This window comes from Oryx dammah, unplaced genomic scaffold, assembly GCF_014754425.2.
Source record: "Oryx dammah isolate SB20612 unplaced genomic scaffold, SCBI_Odam_1.1 HiC_scaffold_9, whole genome shotgun sequence".
NCBI classification, from domain to species: domain Eukaryota; kingdom Metazoa; phylum Chordata; class Mammalia; order Artiodactyla; family Bovidae; genus Oryx; species Oryx dammah.
The window spans coordinates 29,705,823-29,723,197 of NW_024070193.1; the positions used below are offsets into that span (position 1 = coordinate 29,705,823).

The 17,375-nt window shown below is 43.2% G+C and overlaps 1 protein-coding gene across 9 annotated transcripts in view; it reads right to left on the reverse strand.

Moving 5' to 3' along the window:
• FOXP1 (forkhead box P1) overlaps nt 1-17,375 on the reverse strand; it is a 622,522-nt gene that overhangs the window by 27,277 nt on the left and 577,870 nt on the right. For all 9 annotated transcript variants that reach the window (XM_040247247.1, XM_040247245.1, XM_040247242.1 and 6 more), the window contains 2 exons: nt 16,896-16,983; nt 4,584-4,667 (listed from right to left, as the gene is read on the reverse strand). In XM_040247247.1, the coding sequence (XP_040103181.1) occupies nt 4,584-4,667; nt 16,896-16,983 (172 nt within the window). The remainder of the gene's footprint in view (nt 1-4,583; nt 4,668-16,895; nt 16,984-17,375) is intronic.

Genomic DNA, 17,375 nt, shown 5'->3' on the forward strand with positions numbered 1-17,375 from the left:
TTTTAGAGTAGCTAAGAACTACTTCCAAACAGTCCTAATTGCTATGGTTGGAGGAAAAGAGAATGTGTACAAAGGAAAATCTAATACTGCCTTTCGCTTCGAACAGCCAAGTTCCTGTGTTTTATAACATTTTCAGAAAGGAGATTCTACCTACACTGTAGTTACTTGCCCACCAAACCTGAAGGAATGTGGTTTCACCAGGGTTGGGAGCTGTTCTCTGGGGGGTAGGAATACCCTAAAGCTAAACCTACCTCTCATGTTCTCAAGATTATAAAATATGATTTACAGTATCTTCTTGACATTACGATAGTGAAAAAATCTTTTTCAAAACTCCTTAACAACTTAATCAAGTATTAATACAGACATGTTTCTCAGCGGTAGTGGTGGTTATTGTTTTATCCTCTGAGTGTGGCCTCCCTCCAAAGAAACATCTCAGGAAATTCTCCATGGAGTAAGCATGGAGACATTCGCCCTCAAGCAACCCACTGTGGTGTTTACCTCGAGAACATTACTGGTACTGAGTGTGGAACAAAAGAATATCACTCTCATTAGGACAGTTTACGATCGCTTGGTTTTTCACTTGTGCTTCTCCGAACATGGAAGAGAGATGGACCTTTGGAAACGCTAGCCTACAGAACACTCGTGGCCATTCTGACCATGTGACAGGCCCAGCTTTACACTGTGTAACTCCCGTGCTAGGATCTGCAGCTGCTCTGGTAAACACGGCCCAGCCTTAATAACACTGAAAGCTTATAAATAACATTAGAAATCAAAAGCTTCTTTTGGCTGACATCGGCTAGTCTTTGCCTTTCTCCACTCTGATCTTCATCACAGACTTTCCTCTCCCGGTTCCCTTCCTCAAACACCCGCACCTATCTTAAACCCTCGGCAGGAAGCATGAAAGCTGATTTCCTTCTCCTTCCTCCCATTCCTCTTTTACGTCGCATCTCAGATGGCACTGGTGCCATGGGTCTTCCTCACTCCCACTGCCAGGGACGGTGGTCCACACACTCCCGTGGAGGGCAGCTCTCCCACAAGACACACTCGGTGGCAGGGACGGGTCTGCCCTATTTTCCTACCCTGTGTTTCCCAGTCGCACGTTCCATAAATATTCACTGATGCAATTACTTTGATTTTCAATTCAGAAATTCACTTTACAGAAACAGTGTGCCCTGCAATTTGAGTCCTGGGTATGATTACAAAAGGAGAGGTTTTTCTCCTTTTAAAAGATGTTCAAGCAAGCAGGGAGAGATGCTACAGGAGGCACCTGTGGAACAGGACGCCCGTGAACCCCTGTTCAGCTTGCCTAGATGCTTCCCAGGGTGAGGGGTCGAGGTCAGACCCACGTCTAAAATCTTGGTACTCTCCCCAGATGAGAATATCCTCTGACAAGCCAAATGGGAACATGAGTTCCACAACAGGATCCAGCAAACACGTCTAGGGGCTGATGTCAGAACAATCCAAGAAGGTTTTGGCAGTTTCTTTGATGCAGGGAAATGGGAACTGGCTGGATGACTGGACACAGCAAATGACACTCACCACCCAAATGGCATTTAGTGAAAAGCAACGTTTACAGCAAAGCATTCTATCACTTAGTGACTAAGGATTTTAAAATAAACACCAAGTTCCTCTTAAACAGAAATGGAAAAAAGAAAAAAACTTAACAAACTTCCTGGCAAGACTCTAACGTGAGTGTCCCCAGCAAGGGTTGGATCTGAATCCCAGGAACTGCTTCTTTCAAATCGGAGTCTAGGAGGATGCGCGTTTGAACATACACTGTGCGTTCTATTATTTCGGGAGGAATAAATTAATTACAGGCAAAGGGGAGTCTTTTACACCTTAGAACTAATCAGATAACTCTATATCCCTAAAGTTGAAAGAATTGAGGGTTTGCTCTATGCCTGTGCCCCCTCCCCTTTTTACAGCAAGGAAGTAAAAAATGTGTGCAAAACACTACATGTCTACCTTTTATAATTAATTTCCCAATGCCTCACCTATACATATTTTAATAATTCCTGATTTATAAGATGGTATCTATAATAAAATTTTCTATTTTCAAATAAATGAAAAGAAGGCAGGTTCTCTCTGGCAACAGAGTGTCACACAATATCTGCTTGTCAGGCACCAATTTTTACTTCTTACATGTAAGTTAAAGGATAAGGGATTTATAATGCTGCCTGTGAAAGGAACCACTTTTCATACACAAATGTGATCTTTTTTTTTCTTCTAAAGGGTAATACAACAGTACATTTACATAAACTAATCCAAACAATCTATGTATTTGACAATGGCAAACCTCACACAGGCGGCCTATTGTTGGTTTACATCTTGGAGTTCTTTATATTGGCTTGTAGCACTGCTCTAGCTGTCAAAGGTTTGACTTGGACTCCAAATAAATGGTTATAGAAGTGCTGTGCAGCGATATTGGACTTCTTTGCAAAAGAAAACCTGCTGTGTATGAATTCAAAAGCTGTTAATTTTTCAGTCAAAAATATTCGTGCCTATTTCTTTTAATAAAGAAATACTGTGCTGAGCTACTAAGAGATAATGTTGACTAGTGGTAAAGAATTTTCAATAGAGCAGTTAAAAATAAATTTAGTAGGAGGTCCCCTTCCAAGTTATAATTTTCTAGCATGTAAAACATTTTTTTAAATACTAATGAAGACAAACCTTCCTGCCCTGTACGTTTCCGCCAGGACAGCTCTTCCCTGTTCACTGGCTGCTTCACATGGGTCCTCATGGAGAATCCCAAGGGTCCCTTTGTGGGCTCTGGAAGCTTACATATATGGCGCTCCAGCCCTGCACCCAGCCCCATGATGGCTGTGGAGTGCCCCGTAGGGTGTCTCAATTCCTTTCCTGCTTTCATCCCCCCGCCTCTCACCAAGGAGCCTCATGATCCTAAACGAGTCCATTCCTAGAGTGCTGAGTCCACATATTATTCTAATCCTCATATTTAATATCTAACCTCATATTACTGTTTTTAATTCATGGAGTAAGTCATCTCATTCTCTCCCTTGTTGCTGGGTTTAGAGACGCAAACCCTTTATCCTGGAGAAAACTATTTCCCTAGTGAATGGAAACCATCTGAAGATGTCCAGAGAGTTCCAAGATGATCAACTCCCCTTGCCACCAGCTCAAACCGCTGAAGAACTCAGTGGGATCATGCAAGGATCTTACCAATTTGTTTTAGCGGGGTTCACATTATTCCTAGGAGCCTCATTAAAAGAAGGGGTTGATAGGAATAGCACCTAGAGCACGGTTGACTAATGACTCCACAATACCAAAAGGCCTTACTCTTTCTTTTGGGTGGCCTACACATTTGGTCCTACAGCCATTTACTGCGAAATACATGGAAACCAAGGGCTCTTTCCTAGTAAAAATGGATGTGCAAAGTGTTTAATGATTTTATGTCCTATATCTCAGTAATGTGTTCTGTTTCAGACATTAATTTTGTCTGCCAACTGCATCTTGGCAGGCTACCATATTTGCTGGGTTAATAGTCTGACTCCGTTTTATTTCTATCACCATAAATCAAACATATATGGGTGTATGTTTGCTTTATTTATAGAAAAAAACCAGTCAAAACAGATAAACCAATACTTTGCCATTATGCTGCATCATTGCATATTGGTTAAAATTGCTGGTACTAACTATAGATTGTCAACGCTCAATTAATTTTCACACAGTGACTCCAAGCAAAATCAAATAAAAGCAGTGTACCCTTAAATTTTACAAATCTTAAAAATCAAGAAGCAAAGCACTCTCTCCATTGTGAAAAATTAGTTGAAGCAACTAGATTTTGAGAACTGTATAAGTATACGAGAAACATAACTGAAAACCATCAAGGTACAACAGGGAATGAGGCCCAAGACAGGATCTGGGGTCCATATAGCATCCTTCCACATTGATATTGTCTGTGCTTGCATGACACTTTTCAAGGTCCAAGGAAGGGGAAATAAGGCAAGTAGTAAGAGATTCCTGAAGGTGAGATGTAATTTCAGGGTACCACGTTCAATCTCACCTTGAAAGAGTCATTTTCACTTCCAACTCTCTAGTAACCATTAGATGTTCTCCAGTAATTATAGCCTCTGACTCTTTCAACATTTCCTCCCTCTTTGCTCTCAGACTGGACTGGACCATCCCTCAACCCTTTTCTCATACCCACTGTCTCTTGGCTAAACCATGCCAACATACATTTTTTTCTTCTGCCTTCCTGGTCTGGCAGTCCTATCTCTGTGTTTCCACCAATGAGAAATCAGAAAGATTGCTTTTTGTTCTGTTTTTGTTTTTTCCTTCCAAAGAGCTGTCATAGAATGTTTTAGTATATTGGCGTAGCATCACTCATCTGTCCCAAAGGAGAGCTGATTGTGGGGTATCGTGGCTGAGGACTGTGCCTGAATCATCCTGTATATATCTCCCTAAATGCCCAGCACACTGCACTGTTCATAAAAGGTGACTTAAGTTCCGATGGAACTTAAGCCTTTCAGTATTTAGAGCTGCCAGACTAGGGATCCTCCTCCCTTGCGGAAGGGAAGCAGAGAAGAAATAGTGTCAGGTACCCCCGGATGTCACGTAGTACTTACGGGCTGAGGGGCAGTTTTGGGTTCTGTAGACTTCACATGCAGGTGGGTCATCATGGCTTGCAGGCGCTCTTTGTCTTTCGCAAGCTGGTAGGGAGAAAAAATGCTCTGTTATTTCTTTGAATACGGATGCATTACTCTTTAAATATCCCAAATGATACATATTCCAAATTACACTATGGCCCCCTGGCATACAACAAAATTTGCATCACTGCTTAATCGTTTTGAAATCTATATGACCACTGCCAAACTCCGAGTAACTAGAGGTGTCGGTGTGTGATTTCTCAACACAAGCTGCATGAGCCTTTAACTGGGAAGTCCTAGACCTACTGGCACCAAGGAGTCCCATGTAACACAGACAGCTACAAGACAAAACCGTGAATCACGCCTATTAACCAACCTGATTCATGAGGAAGCCAAAGGAAAATGAGCTAGGGAACTGAAAACTCGTAAATTCATCTGTTGTGGTTGTGGAGAAACTCCTAGACACACAGATACACTTATGCAAAATTAACTCCATCTTTCTTCACAAGTAGACAGAGATGCAGACAGTCCAGGCAAGCAATTTTAACAGGGCAGGCAGATAGCTACAAGGAGGGGACAAGTCCCCACTTCCAAATGAATGTACAGAAAGTTTATTCATTCACTGACTCAGTATCTGAGTACCTACTATGTGCTAGTCACACTGTGACAAAACTTCAAGTCTCCTCATTCTAGAAAACATTCTCTTCTGAAGGTACATGAGTTCCTAACTGGATGTACATAGTAGGGACTCAGATGCTGTTTGTTACAGGCTGCTTTCTTATGCTGGCTCTGGACTGTCTCCTACACAGGGGTATCTTCAACAGTTCAAGACACTTGAGCATTGGGGACATAATTATGGCTGCAGAAGAGGGAGGGAATGTATCCCCCCAAAGATACCGGTTTAGTTAAGAGAAAAGCTGCGGAAGAGATTAATATGAGACGGGGAGACGGAGGGAGGAGGGGAAGGAGGAGGAGGAGACGAATGGGATAGAAAAAAATCTGAGTTCAGGACGTTTACAGACTATTTGTCCAAAATAATACCTTAGAATTGGGAAGGGACTCAGTCCTTCTATGTCACATAATTAACAGTAAATCTTTAAAATATCAATTAATTTTTGGTAAAGTCTAAAATTATTTCCCCCCACCCTCAAATCAAGTAAGACTCACTTTTTAAAATCAAAGTGCCTTTTAAGGGAGGAGGATGTTTCAAGAACTGGGAGAAGGCAGAGAAAAGGGAAAAAGTGGAAAAACAAGAAGGAAAAAGCTTTCAACTTATCCTAACTTGATGACTCAGTCTCAAGCCATATCACATTTGATTTTTTTTTTCCCTTTTTATTCCCTTGTGGTGTGGTTCAGGGAGGAATAAATTAAGAAGTGGGGGTGGGGGTGGGGAAGCCTTACAGTGTTAGCATTTATCTTTCAACAAACAGGAAATGAAAATGATACCATATTAGGAGCCACTTTATGTTATTCATCCTCTGTTCTTTAGTCAGTTATTGAACAGCCAAACTAAAAGATGCTCAGAACACATAATGCTAAAGGAATTCAGTTTTCCAAAGTGGCTCAGTTAGAACAATTAAAATGTTAGCAATGGCATTTTTCTACAGTTATTTGTTTTTCATGTAAGTGTTCTAAGTTCTTCAATGTTACAACTAAAACATTTTTAGATTAAGAAAAATGGTTTCTTTTAAAATTACCATGGGACAGAGGAATGGAGGCATCTCTGTTCTTTTTAAAAACAAGTAGTCGTCTGTGGTGCTAAATGCTACAAATTTAAGGGTGGGAGGCAATATTTACTGAAGAGTCTGATGAATATTAATCGTGACTTAATTTAGGGGTAAACATTGTTGATGGAACAATTACAAAGACCAAGTAGAATGAGGTCCAAATTCCCAGCATCAAAAGAAACCATTACCTCTATGTTCCATCCAAATGTCTACCAGACTGACCTTTTACTGGTCAAAGGTGGTACCACCACATGGCAAACACACGTGGAGAATCTGTACACCCAGTCACCTCCGCAACCTTGGTGCTTTACTGCTGGAGGGAATCTTATGTCTTCATAAGAATATCACTTAGATTCATCATTCATTTTGAGAATTATCCAGGTTCCTCATTTTGCCTCAACCTCAAGTCTACTATCCTAACTCTGCTTTACTATAGAAGACAGGCAAGGTTACAGAAAGAGGCAAAAATCCATTTTTGTTTGTGTTTATCAGCACAAACTAGCATGTCATATATAGTCTTGGGAAGGATTTTGGATTTTTATCATTGATAACAGTTCTAACACAAACTTTTGACAACTGAAAGAAAAAAATCTCACCAAATTCACTTTTTATTTTTATGCAAAAATGGCTACAAATTCATACCGAGTGAAATCAGCTCCTCTCTCTATGGTAGCTGTCTTGCATTTACAATACTCACTGGTCCTTCAAACAGCTTGCAGATTCTTTGCTGCTTTTTTATGCCATCATTCCATGAGCTCACCACCCCCATCAATTTTCACAGCATCCCTTCTTTGTTATAATATGGGAATACAAACATTTAATATTAGCAAATATAGTCTAGCGTTTCCTTATCAACTGACTCCCATGACAGGCAAAGAAAAGGATGGAAAATTCAGTCCAAAGGTCACCTAAAAATCTGGCTGACAGATTTATACATCCTTTTATGTTGTAGTATGAAAAGAGAATTACTCTCTCAGAGCTTTCCTGGTGGGTACAGGAGGAGTATCTAGCCTAAAAGGAATGACAACAGGCCACACAGTAAGGGGAGCTGCGTGTGCAATGTCTGTTTAAATTAGTAACCTGGTGCACCAACCCTGCAGAATGACTACAGAGTCAAAAATGGGTTAAAAAAGACGTGGGCTAACAGACTTCGAAGGATTTGAATCCTGGCTCTGAGACGCTGAGCACATTATGTAACCTTTTCAAGCTTTTCACTTCTCCTTCTAAATATGGAATAATAATCTCTGAACTTTGAAGGGTTGTTTTGAGGATTAAATAAATTCTTGCACATAACAAGCTTAGCACAGAGCCTAGCACTTCATGAATGCTCAAAAAAAAAAATTTTTTTTTTAAAGGAAAGTTAAATCAGTCTAGTCTATCTAGACTTCTACTGACTAAGTAGATGTTTGGAAACTGGATCAACATAACAGAGGTTCGATGGAGTTTGCAGCTGGGCTAACCGGGGAGAGAATTTTGACATTTTAAAGAAGGGAACAGGAAGCTAGGAAAGATGACGCTCATTTCTCATGGATTTATTCCCTTGGTTCTCACTTTTATCTGTCTCTTGTCCTAAAGAAGTGTTTTTTTCTCCCCTTGACTAATACGGGTCACCCCCTCTTCTATTCCCCATGGCCTCAAGTCAGCCTTCAGACTGCCAACGCTGGCCAAGACTGTAACAGGGGTATCACTCCATAACTGCTGAAGGCCAAGAGGGCCCCATGCACCATCTTCAAAGGTAAAAGCTAAGAAGATTATACTCATTCTTTCAGCAGAGAAAAGGCAACGTGGGCTGAAGTTCATTGAACACAATCATATTCTACACTCTCAGGAGGACTAATCATTTTAAGCCCAATTTGGTGGTTCTCACTCATGAGAAAAGAATTCTTCTGAAAAAAGCGAAGGATTTAGGAGACAGAAAAAACACTAGAATTACAGACAGAAAAAACACTAGAATTACAGAGGATGGAGAGAGGAAGGGGCCAGGCCACTCAGTCCATTTCACAGGCTGTTGAGGCTACTCCAAGGCCTCTGGCTCTCATGCCATGTTTCAAGGAAGGGACAACAGTAGGACTAGAACCCAGGTGACATGATGCTTGGTGTGACTTTCCCAAATGGGTGATCCCTGGCATCGCCTGGGACACCACCTGAGAACTCAGATCTTTGCCTCCCTCCTGTCTCCTACCCTGACTTATGCAGGCAGAGCCTGGTGTGTGTGTATGTGTGCGCACACATGGGTGCACACTTAGCCACACACAGGTTACAAAGAAGCAAACCTGGATTAGCCGACTGAGGTCCCCAGTTTCAGTGACTGGGATCTGACCCAACCTTGTCCAGTTCTCCCGGGGAGGGATGCAGGAGTAAATGCTTCTAATAAGGACACCCAGGGTCAACATTTAACGAGGTGCGTTGGGGAGACACCACTCTCTTCTATGAACTGAGTGTGCCTTAGCGGGGGTGGGCTCCATACCCTCAGGTGCTGCGTACACACTGACAGTCCCAACAAACTGATGGAGGCAGAATGGATCTTGTTACCTGGTCTCTCAAGAGCATACTATCAAAAAGAGGAAAATAAGTTAAAAAAAAAAAAAAGGTGGGTGGGGATGAGGGCAGCAACTGGAAGGAGGAGAAATTAAATTCTTCTACCAAACTGAGTATTTACCAAATAGCTATCTCCCAGCCACTGTATCGAAAGGTGGTCATTCACAGACCTTCACAACTCGGCCTTGAAGGCCAACTCGGGCTCTCAGCGGGCAGGCAACCTACGGCTCATTTCACCCCAATTGAAGAATTTCCCAACTTTTATTGTATTCTGTCACCATCTTAACATTCCTCACGTGTTATTATTAAAGACTCTCTTGACATTTCAAGCAGACGCACTCGGATACTCTGTCATAGTCTAGGAATTCTAATGCTCCCAGAGTAAAGCAGGATTTTAAATTATGAAAAAGAATCCTCTTGGTTTTCCAAGGGGGGACGAGGAAGCGAGACATGCAGAGACCCTCCCTCCTTTTCCTCGCCCCTGTCAGAGCAGTGGCGCCACGAAGCTCTGATGCTGTTAATCTCTCTGTTCCCACCACCCTTCGAGCTTGTTCAAAGTCAGGAGGCTGGGGAGGCCTAGTTGTGAGGCACGGTCCTAAGTACCGCTTTGAAGGGGTTAGAAAGGCCCAAAGGGCAACGGAGACAGGTAACAGACTGGCCGACGTCCCGGAAGTTGGCGTGATCACAAACAGCCCTGCTGATGGCGGAGGGATCACATGAGTCCCCACGGTGACGCGTCTGGGTGAGGCTGCCTGTCTCCCTCCGCGGTTGCAGCCTGTGCACTCCCCTTCCTGCTGACATTTTCTTAGAGCTCACTGTTCCTGGGGTGGATGGATTTGGAAACCTTCCGCGTGGGTCCAGCATCACCGAGCTCCAGCCCAAGCCCCGCCTACCACGAACTTCTCGGGAGAAAGCTCCTTTAGGCAGAGGAGAGTGCGGCCCCACCGGCCGTGGTTCCAAACCCTTGATCTGCCAGGCCTGGGTGTGTGCAGAGAACCTGGCGGGGTGGAGCGCAGTTAAAACTTGCGACTTCAAAATGTCTCTCTGGCATGCAGATTATTATTTTGAGCTTAAAAGAATCATGGCCCCAAAGACTCAGAATCTCTGACCTTCCTTTCCCTAAAAGAATTGCAAGGGCCTGTCAGGACAGAGCTAGCACTAGCAGACCTGCAGAGTACAGGCCAGGAGGTGGGGGGTGGGGAACTCTGCAGGGCCCTGAGATCAGAGTCCACTCTGCGCCCCACTGTCTCCCGGTGGCCCACTGTCTCCCGGTGGCCACACAACATTTATTTACTGACTTTTCCATCCCCCTGTGAACTGCCTTTCTCGCCTTTGAAGTTCCAAAGCCCTACTCCCAACACCCTCTTTTGTCTTCAGCTGAAGATGGTATTCACTGCAAGGGTTTGGGCCATTCTGATAGATGACTCACTTTTCCTGGGTCTCTCCTATGTATACCATCTTGCTAAACTTTTGCTTGATTTTCTCCTCTTACTCTCTCTCCTGTCAACTGAATTCTTAGACCAGGCAGAAGAACTTAAAAGGGTAGAGGAAAATGTTCTCCTGGCTAACAAAGCCCTGATGACCCCAGGTACAAAGCCATCCAACAGCACTAAGCGAGAAAGGAAGACAGATTCCAAAGGCGGCAGCCTGCCCATCACCTTTGAACAAGTTAGTTAGATCTTCTACACCTCAGTTTCCTCATCTTTGGGGGGCCGGGGGGGGGCACTATTCTGAGTCTCAGAGGACGATCACCATCCACTTAGAAACACCTTCTCAAACAGCAAGAAGAAATATTATGTTAAACATGCTCATTAAGTGTGAGACACATACTGACTTCCAAATGTTAGACTCTCCCTTTAAAACATGACCCCTGGGGTGAAAGAAACAGGGTTTTGAATTGGGGGAGGTGGGGATTCAATGAACCTGAGGGTAAATTCACTAGGACAGTGTCTTGGCTATAGAGTAGGGGCTTGATAAACATTCTTTCAAATGGTTTTCGAGCTCCTTAATGCAACAAGCAGAACATGGGCATACTAGATATTTTCTACAGCCAATGGATTCAAACAGATCATGAGGGTAACCAACTCATTCCAGTTTGCTCAGGACTCTCCCCGTTCTGAAATAGAAGATCCCAAGTCTCGGGAACCCCCAAGTCCCAGGAAAGCAAACTGTAGCGGCTGGTCACCATCACATCCTGTTGAACAGAGAGATTAATTTTAAAAAGAACCCAGTATCTCTCCACTCTCAGTCTTCCTCACCCCACAACCTAGGCACATCCCTCAAGGGGCTTCTGCGACCTGGAGTGTCCTCGCCAGGCTCTTCTACTGACCCCTCCACAGTGACTCCCCCCACCTCAAACTCTGCCTTGAGGGCAGTTACAGACCTAGTAGTCTTACCCTCTCCACATTATAGGAAGGAAGAAACTGCCTTACTTATCTATATCCAGAGCTTGGAATACATTAGGTGCCTGATAAACAGTGACTGAATGGAATCAAACTGAGTCGTGGATAACAGGTTCACATCCCTCCAGCCCCACCCCTGCCAGGGCCAAGCAGATCTTCCCCATCACCTGGGTGGCTCCTATGCTCCTTGGTTGCTTTCAATATTCACTCTAAAGGGCCTTGCGGCTGAGGGGTTGCAGGAAACCTGTCCTTGGCCCTGCCCCTGACACATGTGGAGCTCTGGCCATGATGAACAGGCCAAACCTTCAAGGCTTCTTTTTTCTTTCTTTCCAAGCCCGTCTTTATACACCAAAGAGGCTGAGCTAACAACTGAGCAAGGTTACATGGTCACAAAGCAGAATTAAATTGAATAAATATGTCCAGAAAACTGGACTGATACCATGAACGTCTCAGCTTCCTAAGACACATTAGGTCCACCTGCAGGCTTCTTTTTTCCTGTTGTCTGTTGCCCTTCCTTTTCCCCAAATGGGATTCTGACCCAGCCACTGAGATATCTTGTGTGTGATCACATCACCAACTGAACGACTGAGACAGCTCACGAGCATCTCCCTCCCAGGCGAATGAACCCAGATAATGGGATGAGTATGGATTTAAATCCAGGGGACAGGAGGTGCTCAACTCTCAGAAGCAACCTTTGGGTGCTTCTGTACAGCCCTGGCCGTGGTGCTGGGGGTGGGCAACCAGACACTCACCGTGTTCCCACCTGTGGCGCCCTTGCCCTGTGGGGCAGGGAGCTGGACATTTCATGACCCACAGAAGGCCACACATACTGATTGTGGGGATTTTTCCTCCTCCAGTCCTAACTCATTTGCATGACTGCCTATTGTCCAGAAAAATCTGTCCACAGAGAACGTCTAACAGATGCAATCTTAAAATACATTTCCTGACCTCAAACAGGACATTCCCTGTCCTCAATCCAAATGATTTCTATGGTGTCCATCTGTCTTCATGCTAGGCGCCTAAGTGTCCAGGGTAGGACCTCACGTAATTTCTCGGCTTCCTGGTAACAGCTGGGGTTAATCCCCATCCAGTCCATTGATAAATGTCAAAAAATTACAACTGCCTTTGTAATAATGAAATGAACTCAGAAATATTCAAAAAGGCTTTGAATGCCCACTAAAATGTCTTTTCGACACCCTCTTCCTTCAGTGAAACCAGTAACAGGGTGTAACATAAGAACTGAATTAACCATCATTTTACTGTCAACAAGTTCTACGTAAATAGTCCACTGCTAAGAGAATGTGCATTATATATTTTGATATCTTCCAATAAAAACACACGCAAGACAGATGCCTCTCACCCACAGTGCTGCATAGATAGGTCTAAATTAGACTCCATAAAGCAGCAGCAACCCAACATCCCGATTTCTGCCTGGTGGCTTGAACTCTGCCATGAGAATCTTAAAGGCTCCTCCATTTGGCTCAAATGCAGATAACACCAGGAAGGGAAACCAGTCCCGCCTCTATCCCCTGAGGTGAGCGAGGGTGATTTTTAAAAAAAAAACAACTCAATCGAATTCTTTTATGGAGGTTTGACTACAGGTAAGAAACACCAGGACCTCCTGCTTGGGGTCAGAGTTGAGGTTTCTGGGGTTTAGATTTGGTGTCTGGCAAGCTACGCGGGACAGCACTCCAGGGGTTTCCCTGGTTTTGGTCACATCTGGTGCTGATGCTGCCCTCCCCAATTCTCCAGTGCAATCCTTTCACAGTGATTCTCCAGGGTAGACATAATGAACCTCTGGTGATCTCTACTCTAAGATCCAATTTGAGCTTACTGGGTTTGTTTTTACAATGGGGGCGCACGTGTGACCTTGCCCCCAGAGTAAACGCCCAGAGGCCTCAGTACTGCTCTGCTGAGAGAATCTGGGCGGTGGGGGGCTGTCTCCTCCTCCTTTGAGTGATTGCCCTTTGGGAATATGCTCAGGTCTTGATTGCTCTTTCCTGTCATGCTCAGAGGTGCAAACAGTTTTCAAATTCAAGTTAATACACGGTAATTGTGTAATAGACTTTGAGATAACTTGGAAATTCAGGTATTTCCTGGACCAGGAAATGCTTTAGGGGAAACAGAAGTAGCCCTTTTGGGTCAGTCATGTGCAGAGGACCCCCTCTACAAGACCAGATACATCATGCTGAGCAGAGGGTGTGTGTGTGTGGGGGGCCAATGTCAATGGGAAGCAAGACAGAAAGGTTGCTGAGACACAAGAGCACCTCTGCACAGACTCCTGCTGCTGCACAGACGTCACTTCCCCAATACCTCAGACTCTACGACATTAGCCAATTACAAAGTACATTTCCAGACATGGTGCATGAAATGGCAAACGGGGTAGCACAAACACGGAAATACAAATATCAGAGAAACAGGAAACCTCAAATTGGTGGCTATGAGTCTAACTGTCCTCTGCACCAAACTCTCTGCAATCCAAATGCTGTCCGCCTAATCGTTGATAAGGGTGTTGGGCATGGGTTCCTTCAGTACTAAAAATTGCTGACATTTTCTTGTGTATTTCATTAGATTAAATAATCACTGTTTGGGTATGGCCCTAATCTTGCACTGAAGTCTTCTGAGCATGTTTCTGGAGTTTTCAAAAATGCATTACTGAGAGCAAGCACTTCCCAGTGAATGAACAGTGCCACTGGAGACTGACTTACAATCGATTTTTTTTTTCTCTAGAATGTAGGAACCAGGAGGACAGTCCCATCTGTCTCACTCATTCTTTTTCTCCTTGGTGGCTCCAACAAGGTTCTTCCACAGTATAGGCTCAGGGTGATGTCTGCTAAATGTGTAAGTAGATGAATGGGTGGATGGATGAATACCCCTCAGCTAGCTCTCCATGACCACCAAGAGCAGCAAGTACTGGCATGTGAAGCTGCCCTCCAGGGAACGTGACCGATATGGTGACATGGGTTTTACACACCAAGGGGAAGAAGAATGAAGAAAAAGGGGTGAGCTGGTCCTTAGGAAGCCGGGAACCTCTGAGAACAAGTTGCTAAGAATGTGATGCCAATTGTTTTTTTTGATTCTCTAGACTAAGGACTGCTTAGGAAACTTTTTCTGCAAGGACCAGCCAGATAGTAAACATTTTCAGCTTTAGGGATTTTCAGCTTTTAGGCCATAGGGATTCTGTTGCGATTACTCAACTTTTCTGTTGTAGAGCAAAAGCAGCCACACATAATGCGTAACTCAAAGGGCATGGCCATGTTCCAATGCAACCTTACACACGGATGCTGAAATCTGAATTTCATCTAGTTCATTCTTCTTGTGAATCTTACCTCCCTCACCCCAACTATTCAAAATGCAAAAACCTGTCTTAGCTCATCAGATGTGGCCCAGGGGCTGCAGTTCTCTGTCATTCTTCTAGCAATCCTCAGAAGCTTGGAACTCTTCCGAACCAGCCCTGCCATCTTCCATTAAAGCAAAGTTGTTCAAAAAATATCATAAGGAATATCACAGGTAACTACCACACAGTAACTTCCAGAAAGATGAGCATCTCTGATTCCTATTAAAAGTTGAAAAACCTGCCTTGGGTTTGAGGCGAGACTGGAGGATGAAGGGACATCTATGAATAAACGAAATCCACAAACAATCTAAGAACCATCATATAGGTCTGTACCATTGCCACGCCACGTTCACCAAAACAAAACATTAACAGTGCCGGGAGATAACCATCTGACTTACTGATCGTCTAACTCCTTTCCTTCTCCCAACTGCTGCTTTTGGATAATGAGGGATAATGAATAAAAGGTTAGTTAATCATGGCCTTGCACTCAAAATCTGCGGTCTGGAATGCCAGCTTAGGCGAACCATGACAGCTCTGTTCAACAATTTATTCTAGCTGATCATTAAGAATTTCATCAACTAAATACATAAATGCAAGAATCTGGACCACTTCATAAAAACACCACCACCACTGAAACATGTAAGTTCAGGAAGCAATAGCCCCAAAGCTGGTCCTATTCAATCCAGTCCTTCAGGCGCTTCCCAGGCTTTAATCACAGGTGAATCTGGGGGTGAGATAAACACACTCCTTCTTTCCTTCTCAGTAAGCCATGTTGAATTTAAATATGTTTCCAAAGACTTATATAAGAATTTGGGGGGGGGAGGCGGTTTACAATGTGCCCTTTGCCTGGATAAATACCCCACTGTCCTAGTAAGTTCATATCTATAGTCTGAATGTAAAAATACTTAAAATAACTTTTGACACATTCTGACTAAAAAAAAAAATAATAAGTGATCCATCATAACTAATTAAAAAAAAAAATCCTTTCTATCCTGGAAAGTCACAACAAAAAGTTTAAGTGTGTTTTGGCTGATTTTTCTCTGCAACTATTTGAAGCTATAAATGACTTAACTCAGTAAAATTCCAGATGTAATTATCTACTGTACTTAGCCCAGGGCTCTTCATATATCTCGGCATTGCTGTCTTGCATACAAAATAGGCTTTTCAATGGCTGGTAACAATATAATGTACAACATTGTTTTAATTTCCCCCAGTCGGCTAACCTCTTGCCTACACTAAACCAGCCAGAGGAAGAAGCCACAGTGAGTCATCAAGCACTCAAAAGCATTTTGGAACTCGGCTGCATAAATGGGGTTTGTAGGGTCAGCCTTGTGCAATTCTACATTTTAATAATATCCATTTCTGACCCAATTTTTACTTTCAGAAACTGATTTTCTATTAATTATACCAAGGAGGGAATGACTGCTGAAACATGGTGCTTCATCAACAAGTTACATCAGGAAGTAGAACTCACATTTAAAATGCACCCCAACCAAATGTGATCCACAGGAAAATCTGCACAAGTTAATTTTCTGTAGTCATAAAATATGTTCTACATGGCCCAGTGGATTTCCAAACACATGATTCTCTCCCTCTCTATGTATAAATGGTATGCATATGATATATATGGTATGTACCTAAATATACGTATGTACGTATGTGTGGGTGTGTGTACATATGTAAAATGTATAGTGAACTCTCAGTTGTTCTCAGTGACAGAGAGAAAAGGGGGACAATGAAAAATGATGCATAAATCCACATACACTTTCTATTTTAACTTTGGAAAACAGGCTTGCATGTGCACTGGCTTGCCCCGTGTTGCCCACACTCATGTTCTCTCTCGCTCGCTCTCCATTCATTCACTCCCCACATCTCTCCCCAGCTTGTCTTCCTGACTTCGGGTTAATAATATTAGCAACAGTGGGGGCTCAGACCAACAACAGATAACCAGTAAACTTAAAAAGGAAAAGAGAGAAGGGAGGTCAAGTGAGAGAGAGATGGAAAAGCTAAAAAGCAGTGGCTGAGGCTTGGCGGCATACACAGAGATGCACAGAACTGTGAGATGTCTGAGCAGCAGTGTCCAAGAATGAACTGAAGCTGAACCTTCCCAAAGAGGAAAATAAATAAAATACAATAACATAAAAGAAGATCAAAGAAAAGAAAGGACAACATCAGATTTTGAACCTTCCATTCAATAATGAGTACACAGGAACTCATTACAGAACACTACAGAAATTTGGAAGTGGAGGAATACTGAGGTAATATCAAAAATAAATGTGGTTTTTACCTGTAGCTCTAACTGCTGTACAACCTGCATTTGTACTCTACATTGGGCTGTACTTCTATCGTCCAGCGCATGCTCACTGTTGAGATGTCTGCAACAATACATAGAAAATCATTAAGTGAAATGGAGAAACAAAAAAGGAAAATTTAAGTTACCAGGATGTTCACGCATCTACTAGGTCTAGTTTACAGTCCTGCAGAGGGGCTGCCCTCTTCTGTCCCCACCACTGCAAACTGTTGTTATGTATCACTGAGCACACGGTTAGCACCAAATAAAAGGCTTCCAGGGAGAAGTTGTGTGGGGCTGCTGGAGATAACCATTTACCATAAATAATGAAATTTACGAAGTTAAGTCGAGGCTGCCATTCAAGACCACCTCAATGGGTAGACATCTGAGACAGGGCCCACGAGGTATTTCAAAACAGTCTAATTTATATGGGTCTGAATATGAGCATTTGTTCACAAGAAAACTGGTTTCACATCA